Source organism: Mytilus californianus, unplaced genomic scaffold (assembly GCF_021869535.1).
Source record: "Mytilus californianus isolate M0D057914Y unplaced genomic scaffold, xbMytCali1.0.p SCAF_1, whole genome shotgun sequence".
Lineage (NCBI taxonomy): Eukaryota > Metazoa > Mollusca > Bivalvia > Mytilida > Mytilidae > Mytilus > Mytilus californianus.
The window spans coordinates 48,964,815-48,984,848 of record NW_026262581.1 but is presented as its reverse complement, the minus strand read 5'-3'; the positions used below and the strand labels follow the sequence as shown (position 1 = coordinate 48,984,848).

At 32.4% G+C, this 20,034-nt stretch overlaps 1 protein-coding gene and 1 long non-coding RNA gene across 2 annotated transcripts in view; one reads left to right on the top strand and one right to left on the bottom strand.

Moving 5' to 3' along the window:
• Positions 1–7,809: 7,809 nt before the first annotated feature.
• LOC127720367 (uncharacterized) overlaps positions 7,810–20,034 on the top strand; it is a 61,823-nt gene continuing 49,598 nt past the window's right edge. Inside the window, exons 1-3 of the mRNA XM_052226945.1 lie at positions 7,810–7,843; positions 8,943–9,010; positions 10,161–10,593. Of these exons, the coding sequence (XP_052082905.1) occupies positions 8,953–9,010; positions 10,161–10,593 (491 nt within the window). The 5' untranslated portion in view covers positions 7,810–7,843; positions 8,943–8,952. The remainder of the gene's footprint in view (positions 7,844–8,942; positions 9,011–10,160; positions 10,594–20,034) is intronic.
• Positions 16,593–18,322, bottom strand: LOC127720502 (uncharacterized). The gene is made up of 3 exons (XR_007990825.1): positions 18,285–18,322; positions 17,231–17,298; positions 16,593–16,658 (listed from the first exon to the last, which is right to left on the bottom strand). It is a non-coding gene; the product is annotated as an uncharacterized LOC127720502 (long non-coding RNA).

Genomic DNA, 20,034 nt, shown 5'->3' with positions numbered 1-20,034 from the left:
CCAAGATTGTCCAAATGTTTAACTGGTAGAATTAGCATCTCAGAAATAATAAGAAGTTTATTCTCTGGAATGGCTAGTGCCTCTTCTGGGGTTGGCAGATCAAATAGTAAATTTGTTTACGAATGTAGGTTGGATAAACTTTGTGCATCGGGATATAAATGTGCGTAAGAAGGATTCGACAGGTACTGCGCTAAAATGTCTCCTGGAGTATGATTAGTTCGTCAGAAATACTGGAATCTATTTCTGGTAGAAACACGTGTCTGAAATAGTAAGAAATTCAGAATCTGGAGTGTCAAATTGATCATCTGGGTTTGTCAGATCAAATAGTGCATGTGTATATGGATGCGGGGTTGATAAAGCTTGTAATATGGGATATGTATGTGAACTCAAAGGATGTAATAGTAATTGCATTAAACGTTCTTCTGTGGTATAATTGGTTCGTCTGGTCATTCTGTAAGAAGCAGAATAGCTTTATCTGGCGATAACCATCTTGGCAGTCGTACATCAACTGGTCGTCGTACCGGTTCAGATATTTTGGACTTAATATCTTTAGGAGGAAGTGGCACAGATATTTATAGTTTCTCACTCAACAAATAAAGGGACAGCTGATTGCAGAAAACTGTGTCATTCCAATGGGGATTGTCCAACGAATAAGGAATGTGTCTCTGTCGGTTGCCACATGATTTGCCGAAGAAGAAGAATGTCAAAGGCTACACACCATAGTTATATTAAAATAAAGAAGAAATCCATGTTTTTATACAAACTGATTTATTGATTTACATAAAATAAAAAAATGACTATATTTAATCTCCTTCATTGATCTATAGAAATAATTACAAAACACAAGGAGAAATATTTAAATTGTACAATTAAAACCATAATACATCAAACAGGACACACAAACATAATAAATGAATAAGAAAGAAAGAATCTGATATTTAAAAATTACAACCTTACATTAAACCAGATTGGTTAAGTGAACGACAGGGTTACATTTTAAGATTATATGTAATACTTTAGTTACCACTAAACTACTCTGATTTGTAATTTTCCCGATTGTATCCTATTCCCGATTGTGGCAATTTGACAAGAAGTTAATTTGCATGGCATCTGATACATGCATAGCAGAGACATTTACCCTGTCGAAGCACCCGGTCTCGCTTATTTTTGAGTTCATGCGATTCCCTCTGTTTTTGTTCGTTTCTTTGATTTGTCTCTTCATAATCTATTTACGATATTTGAACAGTGGTAAACTAATGTCGCCTTAAGGATGTACTTAGGTGTCAAATGTTCGGACTCCTCAGTGTTTTTCCATACGATACAAGGTAAAATATTTTCCCCCATAACACCTATTTATCTTTTAACATAAGACTTAATAGCTCATAAATGGTCATTTGACAAAATTTAAGCAGATTCTTGATTTTCTTTCTAATGATTTGAGACCAAAATAATACCAATGCAAATATAAGGTAAAAGTCCGAGTCAGCCTTTTACCGCCATATTTTTTAAATCAAATATCTCAAAAAGGAGCTCCATGACCTATCAATATTTTTTAGCTTATTTTGATCCTTAACTAATACTCTTCCAGCTTAAAGTATCAATTTTGAATTCTTGATTTATTTAATTTTACCTTAGATCACCTAAGTACATCCTTAATACAGTATATGTATTATAGTATTTTGACAGTGTTGACCTTTAAATTGATTTGGCTATTATTTTAATTTCTATTTTGGCCATAAATCTCTTCACATGTTTCGGTTCTTATACAACTTTGGCTTTCAAATATTTTGCTTTGAACGTTTCTGACTAAGGAAAAATATAGAAAAGCAATTTAAAAGTTCATTTCGTTCCGGAATAGTTTCTCAGTCGACCAATGGAGGAAACAGTGTAGTACCAATGACGGTTGTACAATAAATAAAAAATATGTTTCTGTTGGTTGTAACCTGCATGGCCGAACAAAAAGGCTGTCTAATGGCTCTACACAATAGAAAAAGTATAGCAGAAATCCGTCTTTTTGTTCTAATTGATTTTTTTATTCAAATAAAAAGTTGATTGCAAAAAGATCTGCAGAAACATAACAAAGCTCAAGGGAACTTATTGTAATTGTACAACTTCAAACATACCAGCATCAACTGGAACACTAATTTTCATACACACAGATATATTGATAGGGATTATACAGATGATAAATAAACAAGAAAGAAGCTGAAGCTCAACTCCGGGTGCGGGAATTTTTTTCGCTGTGTTGAAGACCCATTGGTGGCCTTTGGCTGTTTTCTGGTCTTTGGTCGGGTTGTTGTCTCTTTGATACATTCCCCATTTCCATTCTCAATCTTATTGGTATAGAAAAATTAAACTTCTTGTCTGTACATATCATTTGGAAAAAAAGAGAGAACAAACCAATGAAACGGTTTCTAATTCGAAAAATGCCCAGCCTAAAATACTGCTTCAAATAACTATTGTTTGTGTTGATATATAGGTTTTTTTTATAGGTGTCTCCTTTGAAACCTAAATGCCAGGATTCAAATCGACCTTGACAAACTTTTGAAATTGGCGATAAACGAATAGACAGACATTTCTAAATGCTGCTTCCAGAACTTCTATGGGGTAAACGAATTATGATTCTCTTTTATGGTATAATGATAACCACTAGGGCCAATTTTGCTTGATTCGAAATTATTTCCTTAAATCTCATTTCATGTAATACAATTCGAAAAGACCAATTTTTGCACCAATTTGGCCTTAAAGTAGCACCAAATTAAAAGCTACACATATGGACAGAGGAGTATTGAAATACATATGTCACGTTGAAAATCAAAATATCCAAAATCCATGATAAAAAGATAGGAAAGAGAAACCCAGGGGACAATCTGATTGAAAAACTTATCATGTGCCAACGGTTCGCTTACAAGGATCTGACATTGCTCCGTTCTACTATCTGTTTCGTATAAATTTCGGGACCACCTAGTTTTGTGGAAGTCTCACACACGGTCAAAATTTGGAAGCAGAAATTTCATTGGCTTACGTGGACACCGGATCTGTTTTTGAATCAGATTGCAACATGAATAGACAGAGACTTTCACGTAACAATGTAAAACAACCAGAAAACCCCCGATTGATATTAGGAATATAATATTCTGAAAGGGTAAGAATATTCGCATGCAACATTGACTTTGTAGTCAGAGGCAAACATTTTTGTAACAAGTCCAATATTTAGTGAGAATAGTAATCATTAAGGATTCATTAAAGTTGAAGACATACACTTCATAAAATGGTCAACCTTGTAACCTGCGAATAAAAACGAGAAATTGGAAAAAGAAACTTTTATCAAAAACATGTTATCCGTTGCGCCACATGGCTTAACTTGAAATAAAAACGACCAATCACATCTATAAATGAGTAACAAAATATGCTGGGTATACGCGAATCACAAACCGACAGTACACCAACGATAAAATCACAAAGGACATCTTGAGGGCAACATACAGTTTCCAACAATAGACAGGTATCTTTACAATATGTAAAACTGTAAATCGTCCCCAGTTTTTAAAGTTGCTTATAAACTGTTTTATAAATAGAATTATAATAGAAAGTTTTAGATCGACAGTCATCGAAATTTCCCCAAATAATATGAAAATAAGAAGATGTGGTATAATTGCCAACTCTCCACCAGAGACCAAATGACATAGAAGTTAAGAACTATAGGTCACCGTACGGCCTTCAACAATTAGCAAAACCCATACCGCATAGTATGACTTTACACAAGACACCACTGGGGATGTTCAATACCAGATAAGTGGTGTTTCTCGGAATATCCATAAAAGTTTGGTATAAATTGTGAATCATAAAAATATAGGATTAAGTCCACAAAAAGAATTGCTTTGTTAGTTTCTAAGAAAAAACTAGTCATGTAGGTATACTTTATCAAAAACAGGAAGAAAGATCCCAGACGGCCAATCTCATAGGACGAAGAAAAGCTGATTACATTTTAGCAAAAAAACAAAAAAACAAAAAAACAAAAAACAAAACAAAAATAGAAACAACGAAAAAACGAACAAGTCAACAAAGCTCTAAATGAAAAATTAAAGCCTGTGCAACACGAACCCCATTAAACAATGGGAGTTAGCTCAGGTGATCCTGAAGGATGAGCTGCTCCTGCTGTACATGTGGCACCCTAATATACAAACATAAATATTACCCATAATAGACTTAAGAATTTATTCATATCTTTTCCTATCAAATTCGTGTATTTGTATACGTTTCATAAACATGATGAAAGAAAAAAAAAAATTGAAGAATTGCAAAATACACATCCTGATTTATCGAAGGATGGTTTTGTTAAATATGATGTTTTATCTTTGAAAAGTTTGGTTGTGAAGTATACAGAAAAGATAAACCAAAACCCTGACAACAGCTTCATAATATATGCGATCGTAGCTTATCTAACATATTTGAATGTTCAAATGTTGGTCCAACTAAAAATAATTTTAGAAAGAAGCAATAAATTTCTCCTCAATTTTGTTTGCCGATAATTATACAACTGCATAAATGTGGCTTACATGATTCATTGGAAAAATGCCCGAGCCTGAAAAAATTATGCAATACATCTTATCGTGAATGTATAAAAGCTATTTTTTTTCATTCACATTTTAAATTTCAGAAGAAAAAACACGCTCGTGGAACTTTAATTTGTTTTAATATAAGGTGTCATAGAAAATCTAATAACCTTCAATGTTTGAAGGTACTGTTTTTGAATCACTGAAAAAAATATTAATTTATAATTTAGGATAACAGTTCTTGAAGTATTGCATTTAGTGTTAAATCAACCGGTGGTGTCCTAGATTCAGCTTAAAGATTTCCTTGTGTTTATTCAGGTTATAAAGGTGGAACATTAGCAATAGTATTACATGTTTTATTCGACATTCAAAGCACACAAGCATAATGAATTTTATATAAGTTTTTCGCTCAATGAATGTACATTCCTTCATTGCTCTAGTATAAATGAGGAAATTTGTTTTATTCGTTGTGTAAGGCCGCACTGTGAGCTGTCATTGTTCACGTCACTGTCCTTTGGTAACTTTCCCGTATTTTAGTATCATCTAAAAAAGGTCAACAAGTCATGATAATTTATTCTTATTTTTGAAGAGAACGCACCAGAAGGAGAGCTATACTGTTGAACTCTCCCAATATAGAGTCATTGTTTCATGATATAACTTCTTGAGAAACTAAAACTATGCCTAGTAATTCTTCAGATTCATCAAAAAGTGCACGTTCTGTAAATACCTCCCAAACTATCCTAATATCGTTGAACTTTCAAAAGGAGACATGACAAGAAAACATCTTGAAACTTCAATTAATTCACATAATATGACAAACTGTAGACGATTTCCTTTTCCTGCTAGGTAAATTTAAACTTAAAAAAATATTTGGAGAAGGGTCGGGGGTTGCTATACTCTGGTCGAGGAGTGGTTAAACCCGGATGAATTTATTTGTCAAGTGTGAAACAATTACGTTACTTTTACAATTAATTTGAAAAAACAACGTTTTAAAGCTATAATACAATATAATCCTAATCCTTTACAAGTTTCAGGGCGAAGCCGAGTACAACAGTGCAATCACTAAAGCAGACATGTATATTTCTTTCAATACAGAAATAAAAGTTTATTTGCTTTGCATGCCTATTAAACCTTAGTTAATGAATGATATTTGTTTGAAAAGACCATCAAACAAAGAGAATATTTCAATCATTATGTAGTTATTAATATACCATAGAGATGGGGTATACTGTATTCACCTTGATTTCCATGTTTCTGTCCGTTAGTCCGTCAAGCAAAATTGCATACTAGTAATTGCAGTGCTTTGCATTCGTATGATTTGTTGTCTAGACTTCTACATGTGTGTTTCACGTAAGAATCAATCTTAAAGTAAAAATCTAACCATTAGCTTTAATTATGAACCTTCTTGTATTGACTTATTGGTCGTCGGTTTAACTTAACTGCAATTTGATACAGTTATAAAGAAAGTTAGACAGAACATAGGAACTGTCGAGAAACAAAGAATTTCCAACGTCAAAATTCTAAGATGTATATTTTAATCTTCGGAGCTTCCCGGGAGTTTCATCTTCAGCTCCCCTACCAGGGCGATGTCATATACCTGCTGGGAGCCTTCAGCAGGCCACAGACCCCCCTGCCAACCAATTATGTGTGCACTGTACACAGAACATTGTTACTCCGCTGACTGCAACACAAGAACAGATGTTAAAACTTGGAGTATGGAGATCTACGCTCCTCCCATTTAAATGATATTATAATTATTTTATTAGTATTCAGTATAACTAAACGCTATTTCACACTAGCAGTATTTAACTGTATTTTGAAATAAAAAAATATGAAAAAAAAGATGTTCGCCTTCTTTCGATGAAATATGTTGAAACACGACTGGTGTATTACATGTAAATTGATGAAATGTGTTCGATAATGGCTTTTATTAAAACCAGTAAAATCGTACTCATACCCTAAATGCCCGTAACCGAAAAAAAATGAAGACGTTCTGTCGAGGATCTTCCATATATGACTGCTATCAATTTTGGATCAAATCTGGTAATTTTACAGCAAAAAGATGAATAAGTGACTCTCCTAAAGGTTTCACTGTGCCCAGTGAGGAGATCAGGACTTTCAAAAAGGGCACTGGTCTATTGAATATGTATGGTCTGACACCCTTTACTACATTACTGTTTTAACTTTCATGTTTCTTTTTGTATTGATGGTATATTTACACATGTATCCCGTCGAAAAATAGAAAATATCATTACACTCAGTGACTACACTCAGTACCTACACTCAGTTTCATTGAATGTTATATAGACCGGAATGATTTACAAATTAAAAAATTAAATAAAAGATAAATTTTAAATACGTACAAAATCAGTTAAATAAAGACTACACATCATCTAGAGGTCAACATATGGTATTTAACGAATCGATAAAGGGTCTATGGCAAATGTCAAGTTCCAATAGACGTTTTGCATATGAATTTGAACTTATTTGATTACCAAAGAAAAACCTAAGTATTTGAATTTTTCAACATTTTATGAACATTAAATAAACCATAAATGAACGTCTCAACAATAGTTTCTGTCAGTATAAGTGTGCTGACTACTTGCCTGTTGATAAAAATTGTTTAAAATTCATCAACAAGGTGGTTGTAAAATTAAAGGGATTGCGTTTACAAGGGTTTTGTGTTGTTTTTCAATCTAACCCTTGTTCTCATTGTGTTAAGAGAGGGCCAAGTAAGGGTAAATCATGAAATTATCATTAACGACGAAGAAAGCTGTCAATTTAATTATCTAACAAGCATACATATATCTAAACAAAAATTAACATTGTGTGTAAGTCAATGTGTGTTACGTATTGTTTGAGGAATTAAAAACAGTAATGTTTGTTTATTAAATCTGTACAAGTCTCTGGCTACTACTATTATTCATAATGTGTGTATCTATGTACATTATTGATATCAATTCATCATTTTGTAGTACATACATCTACTATGATGTCATTATAAAACCAAATGTGTTGCAAGAGGAAATATAACGTGCATTTGACCCCCCGAACTACATTTTATAGATATGCATACTGTTCAATTCCATATTATAAAATTTCAATTTGACATTTAAGTCTGAGTGATACATTATAGTTACAGAATTCATCATTTGTGGTTAAGTAATATATTTCCTTGTTTGCATGTAAATAATAAACAAAATAATTGAAATGGTATAAAAGAACAGTTCTGAAGCAGGAAAACACTATCCATTCATTCGAAATATTGATAACTGCTTCGAAATAAGGTAAGATCTCTTTCCAGTTTAAGTGTTAAAATACTACGAGTTGATAATTAGTACAAATATTTCTTTTAAATTTGATATTGCTTTTATTCCAATAGACTACTTGCGTGTTCAATATATACTTATAAACATTTTTGAATTGAAGAAAATTATTAGAAATGCATCAAAGATGTAAGGCTTATAATTTGATACGCAATAATATATTCATTAAATTAATTTTTAAGTAGACATGCTATTTAAATAAAGATAGAATTTTCAAAATAAGCAAGATAATGAATAGCATTATTTATTTGAAAAGTCAATGACGAATTAGCACATGTGTCCAGGTATCTAACTACTGCTTCAAATGTTTCTTATTAAAAAAGATAAAGTGTTTTCTAATCAAAGTTGTATCTCATAGAACTACATGTTGGACTTAATTTAAAGTATATAATTTTCCTATTTTGAATGAATTTCGGAATTTTAAGTGAAAAGAAAGTACACATTTCCATATTTTTGATAATAGTACTACCATGTATGATTTCGAAATCAGTGTATGTGACATAATTGTGATCTTAGTTTTCAACGTATATTTTCATTTGTTAATGCATGGATCACTATCTATTATTTTATCTTAATACATAATTTCAATACATATTTTAAGCAAATTAAAACTGCATATTTTAATACATTAATGAGGACTGTTGTCCACTATAAGTTTTACATATATTTTTTTCCGTCAATTCTCTTGACAAATGTCCTTTTGGTTGAAATCTATTTACATCTCCCCCCCCCCCCCCCCCCCCCCCCCTTCTTCCCCTTCTTAAGTCCGCTTTTATTTTTGTTGTTGTCTTACCTATTAACTTTGATGGTTATTTTCTTAACCAATTTTCTTTGTGTTTATTAAACAATAAATTGAAAATATATATATATATATAAAAAAAAAAAACATGCACAACCCGATCTATTATTTTCGAAATTTTACCAGGAATTTTTATAAACAGTAAAACGCTCTTAAAAAGGTCTAAAATAATAACAAGCAACTTTTCTCAATAACATGATTTGTGTTTTTTTTCTCTTTCATTTCAGATTTTTTAAGACATGCTTATCTTGTATATTTCAGATTCTTGGAAATGATGACATTTGAAACCATATTATTGTCAATGGCATTGGTCATAATGTCAGTAGCCGGTAATTAGATTCGCTTTTTCAAGATTTGTATGTTGTTTTTTTTTTTCTTTCAAACTGTTTTGAAACCAGCATCACTGATGAAAAGTGCGACTGGCGTACCAAATTATAGGTGGGGTATCTAAGATGAGTTATTTTTAAACAAAGTTTTCTGACGAAGATAAATTATTATCTAAAGCACTCATCAAAGATACAATATATTCTGTACGCCAGACACGTGTTTCGTCTATAAAAGACTCATTAGTGACGCTGATTATTATTATCATCATAATTCAATCAAAAAGCTAAATCAAGTACAAAATTGAAGAGCATTGAGGAACAAAAATGTCAGAAATGTTTTTTGAATTTTGGGTTCTCAATGCTCTTCAACTTCGTACTTTATCTGACCTTTTTAATTTTTTTTGATTCGAGCGTCACTGATGAGTCTTTCGTAGACGAAATGCGCGTTTGGCCACAACAATCCAATCCTGGTATCTATGATGAGTTTATTTACCAAATACAGCTAAGGTGATCTCTTCCTGAGATAAAAAATCCTTAGTTTTGTAATATTTCACATTTTTAAACAGTTAATTTATAAATATGACCCTATCAATGATATGAAATGTCAACCTAGCTGATCACTGATCGATCTGTAAATATGTATGATTTAATTTATTTTTACACTTTATAAAGTTGGTGCGTTGGTATTTTTGGATTCACCTTAATCAAGGGCGCTCAAACAATTGAAAGGGAGATATGTTTATGTACTTGTATACATAAGGAGCAATATGGCCAAAAGAAAATAAAAATGAAAGCTAAATCTATCTTAGGTCAACTTTGTCTGATAGTTTAAAAAACTTTGAACGGACGGTAAAAGAAAGTATGTTATAAATCATATAAGTTTCAACACAGACTACTAAGCTGATGGTATCACCGGAGACTAGAATCGCACCTGTAGAGGTACCAAACCAGTTCTAGAAAATGACATAACCAGTTCAAGAATTTAGTGGATCCAAAAGTTTATCATCTCCTCATACAGACTATTGTAAATTATAATGAAAAAGTTTAAAACGAGAAAAACGTTTACTTGGATTGTTTTTTGTATTACTTGATGTTTTTTTCTTTATTCAAAAACCTTTATATAATGTTAACAACAAATTCTCATACATTACAGCCTATTCACCTACAGAAAAGCACGAACTAGGTATACATGGAGTGAAAAAGGTTTTACAGCTTGAAAATGCAGTTGGTGGAAATATAGGCGGTCATCGTGCAGACTCCCTTTCTGTACTGGATGTAATTGATGCAAATAGACAAGCAGGAAATGACAGAAGAAGCTCAGCCGTCTCTGAAATCATACAAAGCTCATCATCTCAAAGGTCTGGTGTTGTATCAAGCAATGATGCATTAAACAGAAATTGTCATTATGAGTGTGGAGTAGATAATCTTTGTAATGTAGGGCAGAAATGTGTACGAGATGGTTGTAGCAGTTATTGCGTCCGAGTTTCTTCTGGCGGTGTAATTGGAGTATCTGGTTTGTCGGGGTCTATAAGAAGAGGAAACACAGTCTCAGAAATTATTAGAGGTTCGTCATCTGACCTGACCAGGTTGTCAAGCATTGATGGTTCGAGATGCAGTTATGGATGTGGAGAAAATAAATTATGTGCATCAGGACTTAAATGTGTCCACGAAGGATGTAACAGCTTTTGCGTACAAATATCATCTGGCAGCATAATTGGTTCATCTGGTCAGTCTTTGACCGGACGTTTGGATCTATCTAACAATGCTCATTTGGAAACTGTCGGTAGAAGCCGTTCATTGTCTGGTCATACAGGTTCCGATTTTCTTGACACTACCTCCTTAAGACGAAGTAGCATGGATGTATTGGACACAGTTTCTTCTAGACGAGGTGGATCAGTAAGTTCATCTGGTTCAGTGATTGTTTCTCAATCAGTAGTAGGTGAAAACAGTGGTTGCAGAAGACTATGTCATAGTGATGCAGATTGTCCAGAAAGAAAGTACTGTACCACTGTTAGTTGTCACAGGATTTGTAGAAGAAGGCCATCTAATGGATACTCACGATAAACAGAATTAGAATTTTTAAGAAATCCATATTTTTTACTCGAACTGATTTTTTTTTATTATGAAATAAATAAAATGTAAGATACAGTTAGTTTTGTTGTTAAAATGTTCAGATTCATACAAAAAAACATCGAATAATTTAGAAATTGAGGCAACCATAATCATAAAAATAATTACATCATAAACATGATAAAGACAAATGTTATTACAGGTAAAGAAAAAATAATACAAATAAAGAGAGAAGGTGAATTTCAAGTATTTGAAATTTACTCTGAACTTTTGAAACTCATTGAAAAAAGAAGACAATGTCGAAGTGAAAAGAATGACAGAAACCAAAGAAGGATACTATAAATACGGTGATTGTCACAAATTTCTAATGTTTCAAAAAAAAACAACAAATGAAGCCTAAAGGAAGATGTGGTATGAATAAACGTCTATGAGACACAACAGCACAAAAACCAAATCGCTAGGGCGTGTTTAACTACCTTGACTACCCACGAGGGTCTTGCACGGTCGAATATGAAAAATGTTTTTACAAGGTTATATATATGTTCGCCTTAGTGATGACAAAATAATGAATAATAACACTCAATCACTCACTCATCCTCTTCGTGCCTGTCAGCACATAAGGCCTCAATCAGTCCCCGCCACAGTTGCCTGTCTTGTGTCTTCTTCTCAATCTCCTTCCAGGTCTTCCCAAGGTCTTTCATCTCAGTTTCTACTATTCTACGCCAGGTCTCTTTTGGTCTCTCTCTTTTTTGTCTACCACGAGGTGTCTATCGCAAAGCAATCTTGATGATATCCTTATTTCCTTTCCTTAACACAAGCCAAGACCATCTCTTCCTTTTAAAGTCCGTCTCTATACAACACTGATTGGTTTTGTGGTACAGGTCTATGTTGGCTATTTTATTGAGCCAGAAGATCTTACAGATTTTTCTCAAGCAGTTGTTATGAAATGAGGAAAGCCTTTTCATGTCTGATTTGATAATACTCCATAATTCTGCCCCATATAGAAGAACTGATTTCACATTCTGATCTTCGTTTTCAGCCTGATTGACCTTCCCTTTCATATGGGCTATAATTGGCAGAATGCATATCTGGCTTTGCTAATTCTGGCTCTTATATCTTTTGCTGTTCCATTTGTTTTACTTATCATGCTTCCAAGATTTGTAAAGTCCTCAACCTCTTCTATTATGTTATTGCTGATATTGATGAGCTTGGTCTTCTTCTCATATATAGTCAGGCCTATACTTTGTGCTGCTTCATTAAGTCTAATGGTTTTGTTCTGCTTGCTGTTCCTGTTGGTGTAAGAAGACAGATATCATTAGCAAAGTCTTAATCCTCTAGAAAGGAATGCATGGTCCATCTGATGCCTGTGACTTCATTTCCTAATGTTGTACTCAGATGTTACTTGGAACCATTTTGACTGTTGACAGTTATGTAATACACATCATTCATAGTTGTTGTAGAAAGCTTGTACATTTTGTATTACGGTGATTATTTTTAATGGTACACCATATGCTCTAAGGATGGTCGATAAGCAACTTCTTATCTGCTGTCAAAGGCTTAGTGGTGACAAAATAACGAGCAATAACAGTAGATGTCTAATCCATCTCCTGAAAAATGTAGACATATATTGATAACAATATTTCTTGTAAACTATATTTACAGTCAAACGTATCATTTTAAAAATTGAATGGAAATTACACTTTATATTGTCTCAATCATTTCCTCGCTTGTGAATAAACCGAATAGGACTTATCACCAGATTTGTACTTACATGAGTAACAAGAAGGGTGTCACATGTGGATCATATTCTGTTTATCCTCCCAGAGCGACTGCTATCATCCCCACGCAACAGCAAAAACATGTCGCCAAAATCAAGAGTTGGCAGGAATAAAACTTTAGTTTATGTTTCAAAGGGTAGTCAGTATATATTTGGCGCCAATCCTTTCCTTAACCAGAGACAGTAGTGTAACGGTATAACATAAGAACAAGCTATAAAAATCAGTTGAAAAGGTCTTAATTTATCAGACCGATACAAAGCAGAAATCATAAAACAAAAACACAGATCGGACGTGGCAGGGTATTTATATATCCCACACAACAAAAAAGTCACAATTTACATATCTGAGAGTACTTTCACATGTTGCAGTAACTGTCGGCTAGTTCAAGCCAATAACAACGAATAAAATATCATGTATCCAAAACTAAAATATCAAACAGTACACATCCAACATTCAATGAATGATTTAGTGATAAGACGTCATTAACAGTCGGAGAAAAACATGACGTTGTGCAATGCCAAATTATAAGTATCGACATATTGTAGTACCGTGAATGTGCATATGTGTATGACAATAATATTAAGTATTTGTTTAATTTACTGATAACAAAATCAATATTTACACCAATAAAAAATATTATTCCAAGAAATGATTCTGATGACAAGTGTTTATAAGATTGATAACTTTTCTCGGATCGTATATAAATTTCAGGGCTCGGTAAACAACATCAACGTAAAATTAGGATATGCTATCTGTTTGAAATAAGTTTTTTACAGGTAAAGCCAAACTTCCAAATCAAATCTTTTAATCTATCGAGGGTTTGAGTAAATGTGTGGTAGCGAAATCTCTGACTTGATAATTTACAAGTAATACATAAATTACGTTCAGTGAAATCCAAAACGTCACTAAAGACACGGGCATAGCGAACGAGTTGGGATATAAAAACACCATAAGACGGTGCCGAATGAACATCACTGTCCAAAAAAGGAAAATTAACAATAGAGAAAGAAAAATTGTCCCTTTTGTCGTAAATGTTTGTGTAGAGCTTCTGATATTTTTGGGGGAGCACAACAACCATGTTTTCAAAAACTAAGACATAGTTCAGTATACCTCCAACGTGCTTAGTGTTAATATGTTTATATTGCTGAGTTTATTCTGAGCATCAAATTAAAACAGTTCAAATGATTCAGACCTGAAGGGAATATTTCAGACTTCCGTTGAATTTTCCTGTTTCATTCACGTTCCAGAGATTGCTTTGACGTTCGATGACATTTTCTAGAGACTGAATAGGGCTACAGGCCTCGATAGAGAGTCAATATATAAAACATGAAAATTGCCAAGCAAGAATTTGAGCAGCAAGTATCCGTCCGTATCATAAAAGATATATCAATTCACGATAAGAAAAACCATACAAATGTAAGTAAGTTTGTAAATAGTTTATTTTAGTGTCACAATCTGATATACATTATCATACACAATGTAAAAATCTTTAAAACCATATTAAAACCCTACATTTAAGACTCTTTCATGTTTTTCAAAATGAAAATATATGCTATAATGAAATATCAATAATGAATATTTAGATAATAAAAGTAGTTTTCATAAAATACTAAAATTTCAAATACTGGTAAAATTCATTTATACATTCAGAAATGATTAAAAATTTTCAAATTTATCTACCTACGTTTAAACATTAGATGCAATGTCTTTGCTAATAAAACGTGAATATCATCACAGTTCATAAGAAAGTCAAACTTGTCATCAGAATTAATACCATTAAAAGCGTTGTTCAAATCATTAATAAAGTTAAAAAGTTCTTCCCTTATATCTGAGTAAAAATTACAGTTAATCTGTCGTTTCTTTGTAATTTTATTTACCAAATATATACTGACTACTCCCGGTTGCACCAACGAAAGCTTTATTTCTGTCATTTTTGGCACCATGTTTTTGTTGTTGTGTGGGTACCGTCGCTCCGGAAGGGTAAGCAGATTCTGCTTCCCATGTGACAACTGTCATGTTACTCATGTAAGTACAAATCTGGAGATAAGTTTCATACGGTTATGTCACATGCAAGAAAAAGATTAAGACAACCAGCCAATCAGCTAGTACTTCGGGACTGGCATGAAAATAAGGATTTCCTGTTGTTTAAATTTGCCGTCACAAAATTTTGGAAATCATTCTAAATTAAGGAATATATCTCCCTCTTGCAAAGCTAAGATTCATTGCCCGACTTTGGCTAGACATTTGTGTTTTATTTTGTTTTATAAGCTCTTAAATCTTTAAATAAGCTTTGGATACAAAATTTTGGAAATTATTTTAAATTAAGGAATATATCTCCCTCTTGAAAAGCTCTGATTCCTTGCCCGACTTTTTGTCCTTTTTGGTTTATAAGCCCTTCATTTTTTTTAAAAGACTTTCGATTTTAAAATATTTAGAAGAGACATATATTGTCGAAATGCGCATCTGGTGGAGAAAAAAAATGGTAACGTTAATGTTATTCCTTAAGGCTTCATTTTTTTAAACCTTAGAAATGAGTGATTATAACCGTATTTATATTTTCTTTCTTTGATTACTGTCACTTTCTAGTACAAATTTTTCTTCTTATTCAATGAGTTTCATAAGTTCATAGTAAATTAACTAACTATTAAATTAAATTAAGATTGACCTTCTTTCTTTATTTATGATATCTATTCTTTACCTGTATTTACAATTGTCTAAATGATGCAATTATTTTTAAGATTATGATTGCCTCAATTTCTAAACTTTTCGATGTTTTTTTATAAATCTGGACATATCTGCAACAAGACTAACTGTATCTAACATTTTATTTTATTTCATAACAAGAAAAATCAGTTCGCATAAAAAATGTGGATTTCTTCAAATTTCTAATTCTGTTTATCGTGAGTATCCATTAGACGGTCTCCTTCTACAAATCCTGTGACATTTAACAGTGGTACAGTACTTGCTTTGAGGACAATCTGCATCACTATGACATTGTTTTCTGCAACCACTGAGTTCTCCTAATACTGACTGAGAAACAATCCCTGAACCAGATGAACTTACTGATCCACCTCGTCTAGCAGAAATTGTGTCCAATACATCGATGCCACTACGTCTAGATGAGATAGCGTCAAGAATATCGGAACCGGTGTGACCAGAAATTGAACGACTACGTCCAATAGTTTCCAAATGAGCAGTGTTAGATAGATCCAAACGTCCGGTCAAAGACTGACCAGATGAACCAATTATGCTGCCAGATGATATTTGTACGCAATAGCTGTTACATCCTTCGTGGACACATTTAAGTCCTGATGCACACAGTTTATTTTCTCCACATCCATAACTGCATCTCGAACCATCAATGCTTGACACCCTTGTCAGGTCAGATGACGAACCTCTAATAATTTCTGAGACTGTGTTTCCTCTTCTTATAGACTCCGACAATCCAGATGCGCCAATTACACTCCCAGAAGAAACTTGGACGCAATAACTGCTACAACCATCCCGTACACACTTTTGCCCTAGGTTACACAGTTTATCTACTCCACACTCATAATGACAGTTTCTATTTGATGCACCATTGTTTGAAACACCAGCAGATCTTTGAGAAGATGAGCTTCGTATGATTTCGGAGACGACTGAGCTTCTTCCGTCAGATCCTGCTCGTCTATTTGCATCAATTACATCAAGTACAGAAAGAGAGTCTCCACGATGACCGCCTATGTCCCTATCAACTGAATTTTCAAGCTTTAAAACCTTGTTCACTCCATGTATACCTAAATGCTTTTCTGAAGGTGTATAAGCTGTAAAAAATGTATGAGAGTTTGTAAAATTTACATTATACAAATGTTTTTAAATCGATGTAAAGCATTCCAAATAAAGGTAATTATCGCAAAACCAACGTTTTAACTTTATAAAAGGATTTTTTCATTATATATCAAATCATAATTATATATTTGTTGATCAATTAGTGACCAGTTAAGTTGACATTACTTATCATTGATATGGTCATACTGGTAAATTAACTGTTGACATTGTGGGTCCTCAATGCTCTTCAAATTTGTACTTGATTTGGCATTTTAACTTTTTGATTCGAGCTTTCCTGATGAGTCTTTTGTAGATGAAACGCGAGTCTGGCGTACAGAATTATATGCGTGGTATCTTTGATGAGTTTTATAGGTAGAACTTTACCCTAACTGTCAGAAAACTTTGTTTAAAAAAAATCATCAAAAGATACCAGACTTATAATTTTGTATGCCAGACGCGCGTTTCGTCTATATAAGGTTCAGCAGTGGCGCTTGTATCATAACAGTTAAAACGCCAAATAAGAAAGAAAATGTAAATCTCGAGAAAGTAAATCTTATATAGTTCTTACCGGCTACTGTCATTATGGTCAATGCCATTGATAATAATGTGGTTTGAAATTCCATCATCTCCAAGAATCTGAAATATACAATAGAACTATGTCCTAGAAAATATTACGTGATTAAAATAACTATAAATCAGTTATTTGCGAACAATTGCTTGCAATTAAGTTACATCTGCAAGTCAGTTACATTTGAAAGAAAATGCTCGGCTAGATCCGTTTTTTTTTGTTATGTTCATATTATTGCTTCATTAACAAAACAAACCAGAACAATAAAAACCGACTAAAATATGAAATGAAATAATTCGACCAAAATGATAGTTTTCAAGGGAGTTGGAGGAAAGAAACATATGCCTAATCTTAATGTGGACAACAGTCCTCATTAAGGTAGTAAACTTTGCAGTTTTGATTTGTTAAAAATATGTATTGTAACTACGTTTCACGATAGAAAGTGATCTATGCGTTTAGAACTGAAAATATAGGTTCATACCTAAGAGATCGCAATTACATCACTACATCGATTTCAAAAGTATTATTCAAAACATGTAAATCTTTACTATCGTTATTACTTTACATTCTTGCATTTTCCAAAATTCAGATAAAAAGGAAAAATTTCAATTTCATACTTTAAATTATATAATTAAGTCCACTATATAATTTTGGGTGATACAAATTAAATTTACACTCTTTCGTTTTTTAAATATGATACCTATGAAGCAACAGTTAGATACTTTGACAAATGTGCAAATTCGTCAATTACTTCTCAAATACGTAATGTCTGATTACTGCTATTTATCATCTTGCTAATTTCATAATCCTGATTTTTTTCAAAATTCTATCCTTTTTGGAGTTTATGTAGACTTCAAAAAATATTTATTAATAAATCAAAAGACTTGCATCTTTGAGGAATTTTTAATAAGTTTTTTAAATTCATAATATATTCATAAACATATTGAACTGGCAAAATGTCTATTGAAATTAAAGCAATATTAAATGTAAAAAAATAGGTGTATAAATGACCAATTCTTAGTTACTTTACACTCAAACTTAAAAGAAATCTTACCTTATTTCAAAACAGTTATCAATTTTTTGAATGAATGAATAGTGTTTATTGAACTTCAGAACTGTTCTTTTATACCGTTTCAATTATTTTGTTTATTATTTACATGCAAACAAGGAAATGTATTACTAAACCGCAAATGATGAATGCTGTAATTATCTGTCAAATGGAAATTTTACAATACGGAATTGCACTGAATTCATGTCTAAAAAATGTACTTCAAGGGTCAAATGCACATTGTATTTCCTCTTGCAAAACACTTTCTTTTGTAATTACATCATAGTAGGTGCTTGTACTACAAAATGATGCTTTGATGTATAAAAAATGTACATAAATTCAAACAATATGAATAAGGTAGTAGCCAGAGATTTAAACAGTTTCAATAAACGAACAGTACTGTTTGCTATTTCGTCAAACAATACGTAACCAACTTTAACTCAAAAAAACTATTTTTAAAAATATGTATGCTAGTAAGATGATTAAATAGATAGCTTTAATCGTCAATGATAATTGTATGATTTTCTCGCACTTGTTCTTCTCTGAACAATGGAGAAGGGAGTTAGATGGCTTTACAACACAAAAAAGCACATGTTAACTCAATCCCTTTATTGATTTTTACTACCCCCTTGTTGATAAATTTTCGCCTCCAACGATATCAATAGGTAAGTAGTAAACACTCTTGTGATAACATGAAATACCGTTGAGACGTTCATTTGCTGTAAATGGAATGTTCATAAAATGTTGATATAATTGAAAACACGTTGTCTAAAAGTCTAAGCAATATATCGTTGAAAAAGATGTTCAAGCCATTAATTTTCAGTCTTCGAAACCGACATTTTTCAATTTCGACTGCCATTGACAAATTACCAGCTTGTCACATAGGAAAAAAACAGTCAACTTTTCACTGAAATGACGAAATCTCGGTTAATGTTTAGCAATTTATTTTCCCTTTTCATGTCAAGAATTTTTGTCAGTCAACCAAATTACAAAATGTGAACATAAGTTGTGTACTTTATTGAAAAAAAAAACACACAAATATTCTGAATTCAGTCTATTATCTACACAAAAACAGACTGAAAATAAAGAAAAATAATTCAATTTGTTGTTTCTGGTTGTTTTTTATACATTTTTTTGGAGTTTAGGAAAACCTATATAAATTGTTAAAAGTAATGAAAAAGAAAATCCTATTGTTCTGTTGATTTTAAATCAGAAGGTCAAAAGTTAGGTTAAAGTTACTATGGATAGATGAATAAAGTAAAGCGTTTCTTCAAAATTTTGGTCAAATGAAATATCTTGAAAATTTATTTCTTTTTTCCTGGAAATTTTACTGTGGCTAAAAAGCAAGTACCCGGAAGGGATTTCTGCTGTAGAGACATAGAAGGTAGTAATGTACTATGAGAGCTACAGTCAGATTGAATACGAATCTTGAATCTTTAAAAAATTATTGGCTAGTTGCCACTCAGGGCTGACAGAATATGTCCCAATTTATGTGATTTTTTCCAAAAAAGGTAACTAACAAGTGCAATTTACTTTCACATAAGAAGCAAAAAAAAATTCATTTAAAAGGATCTAGTACACAGACTAAAATTAACTAATAAAGATTAACCAAAATAATTCCATAAACCTAATAAAAAACCGGGCCGGTGGCATACGAACAACAACAACAACAAAAACCGGCTTCATAGAAAAAAGATTTTTCGAATCACATGTTATATCTCTTGCTCACAAACTAGCAGCAAACAGTGATACCATC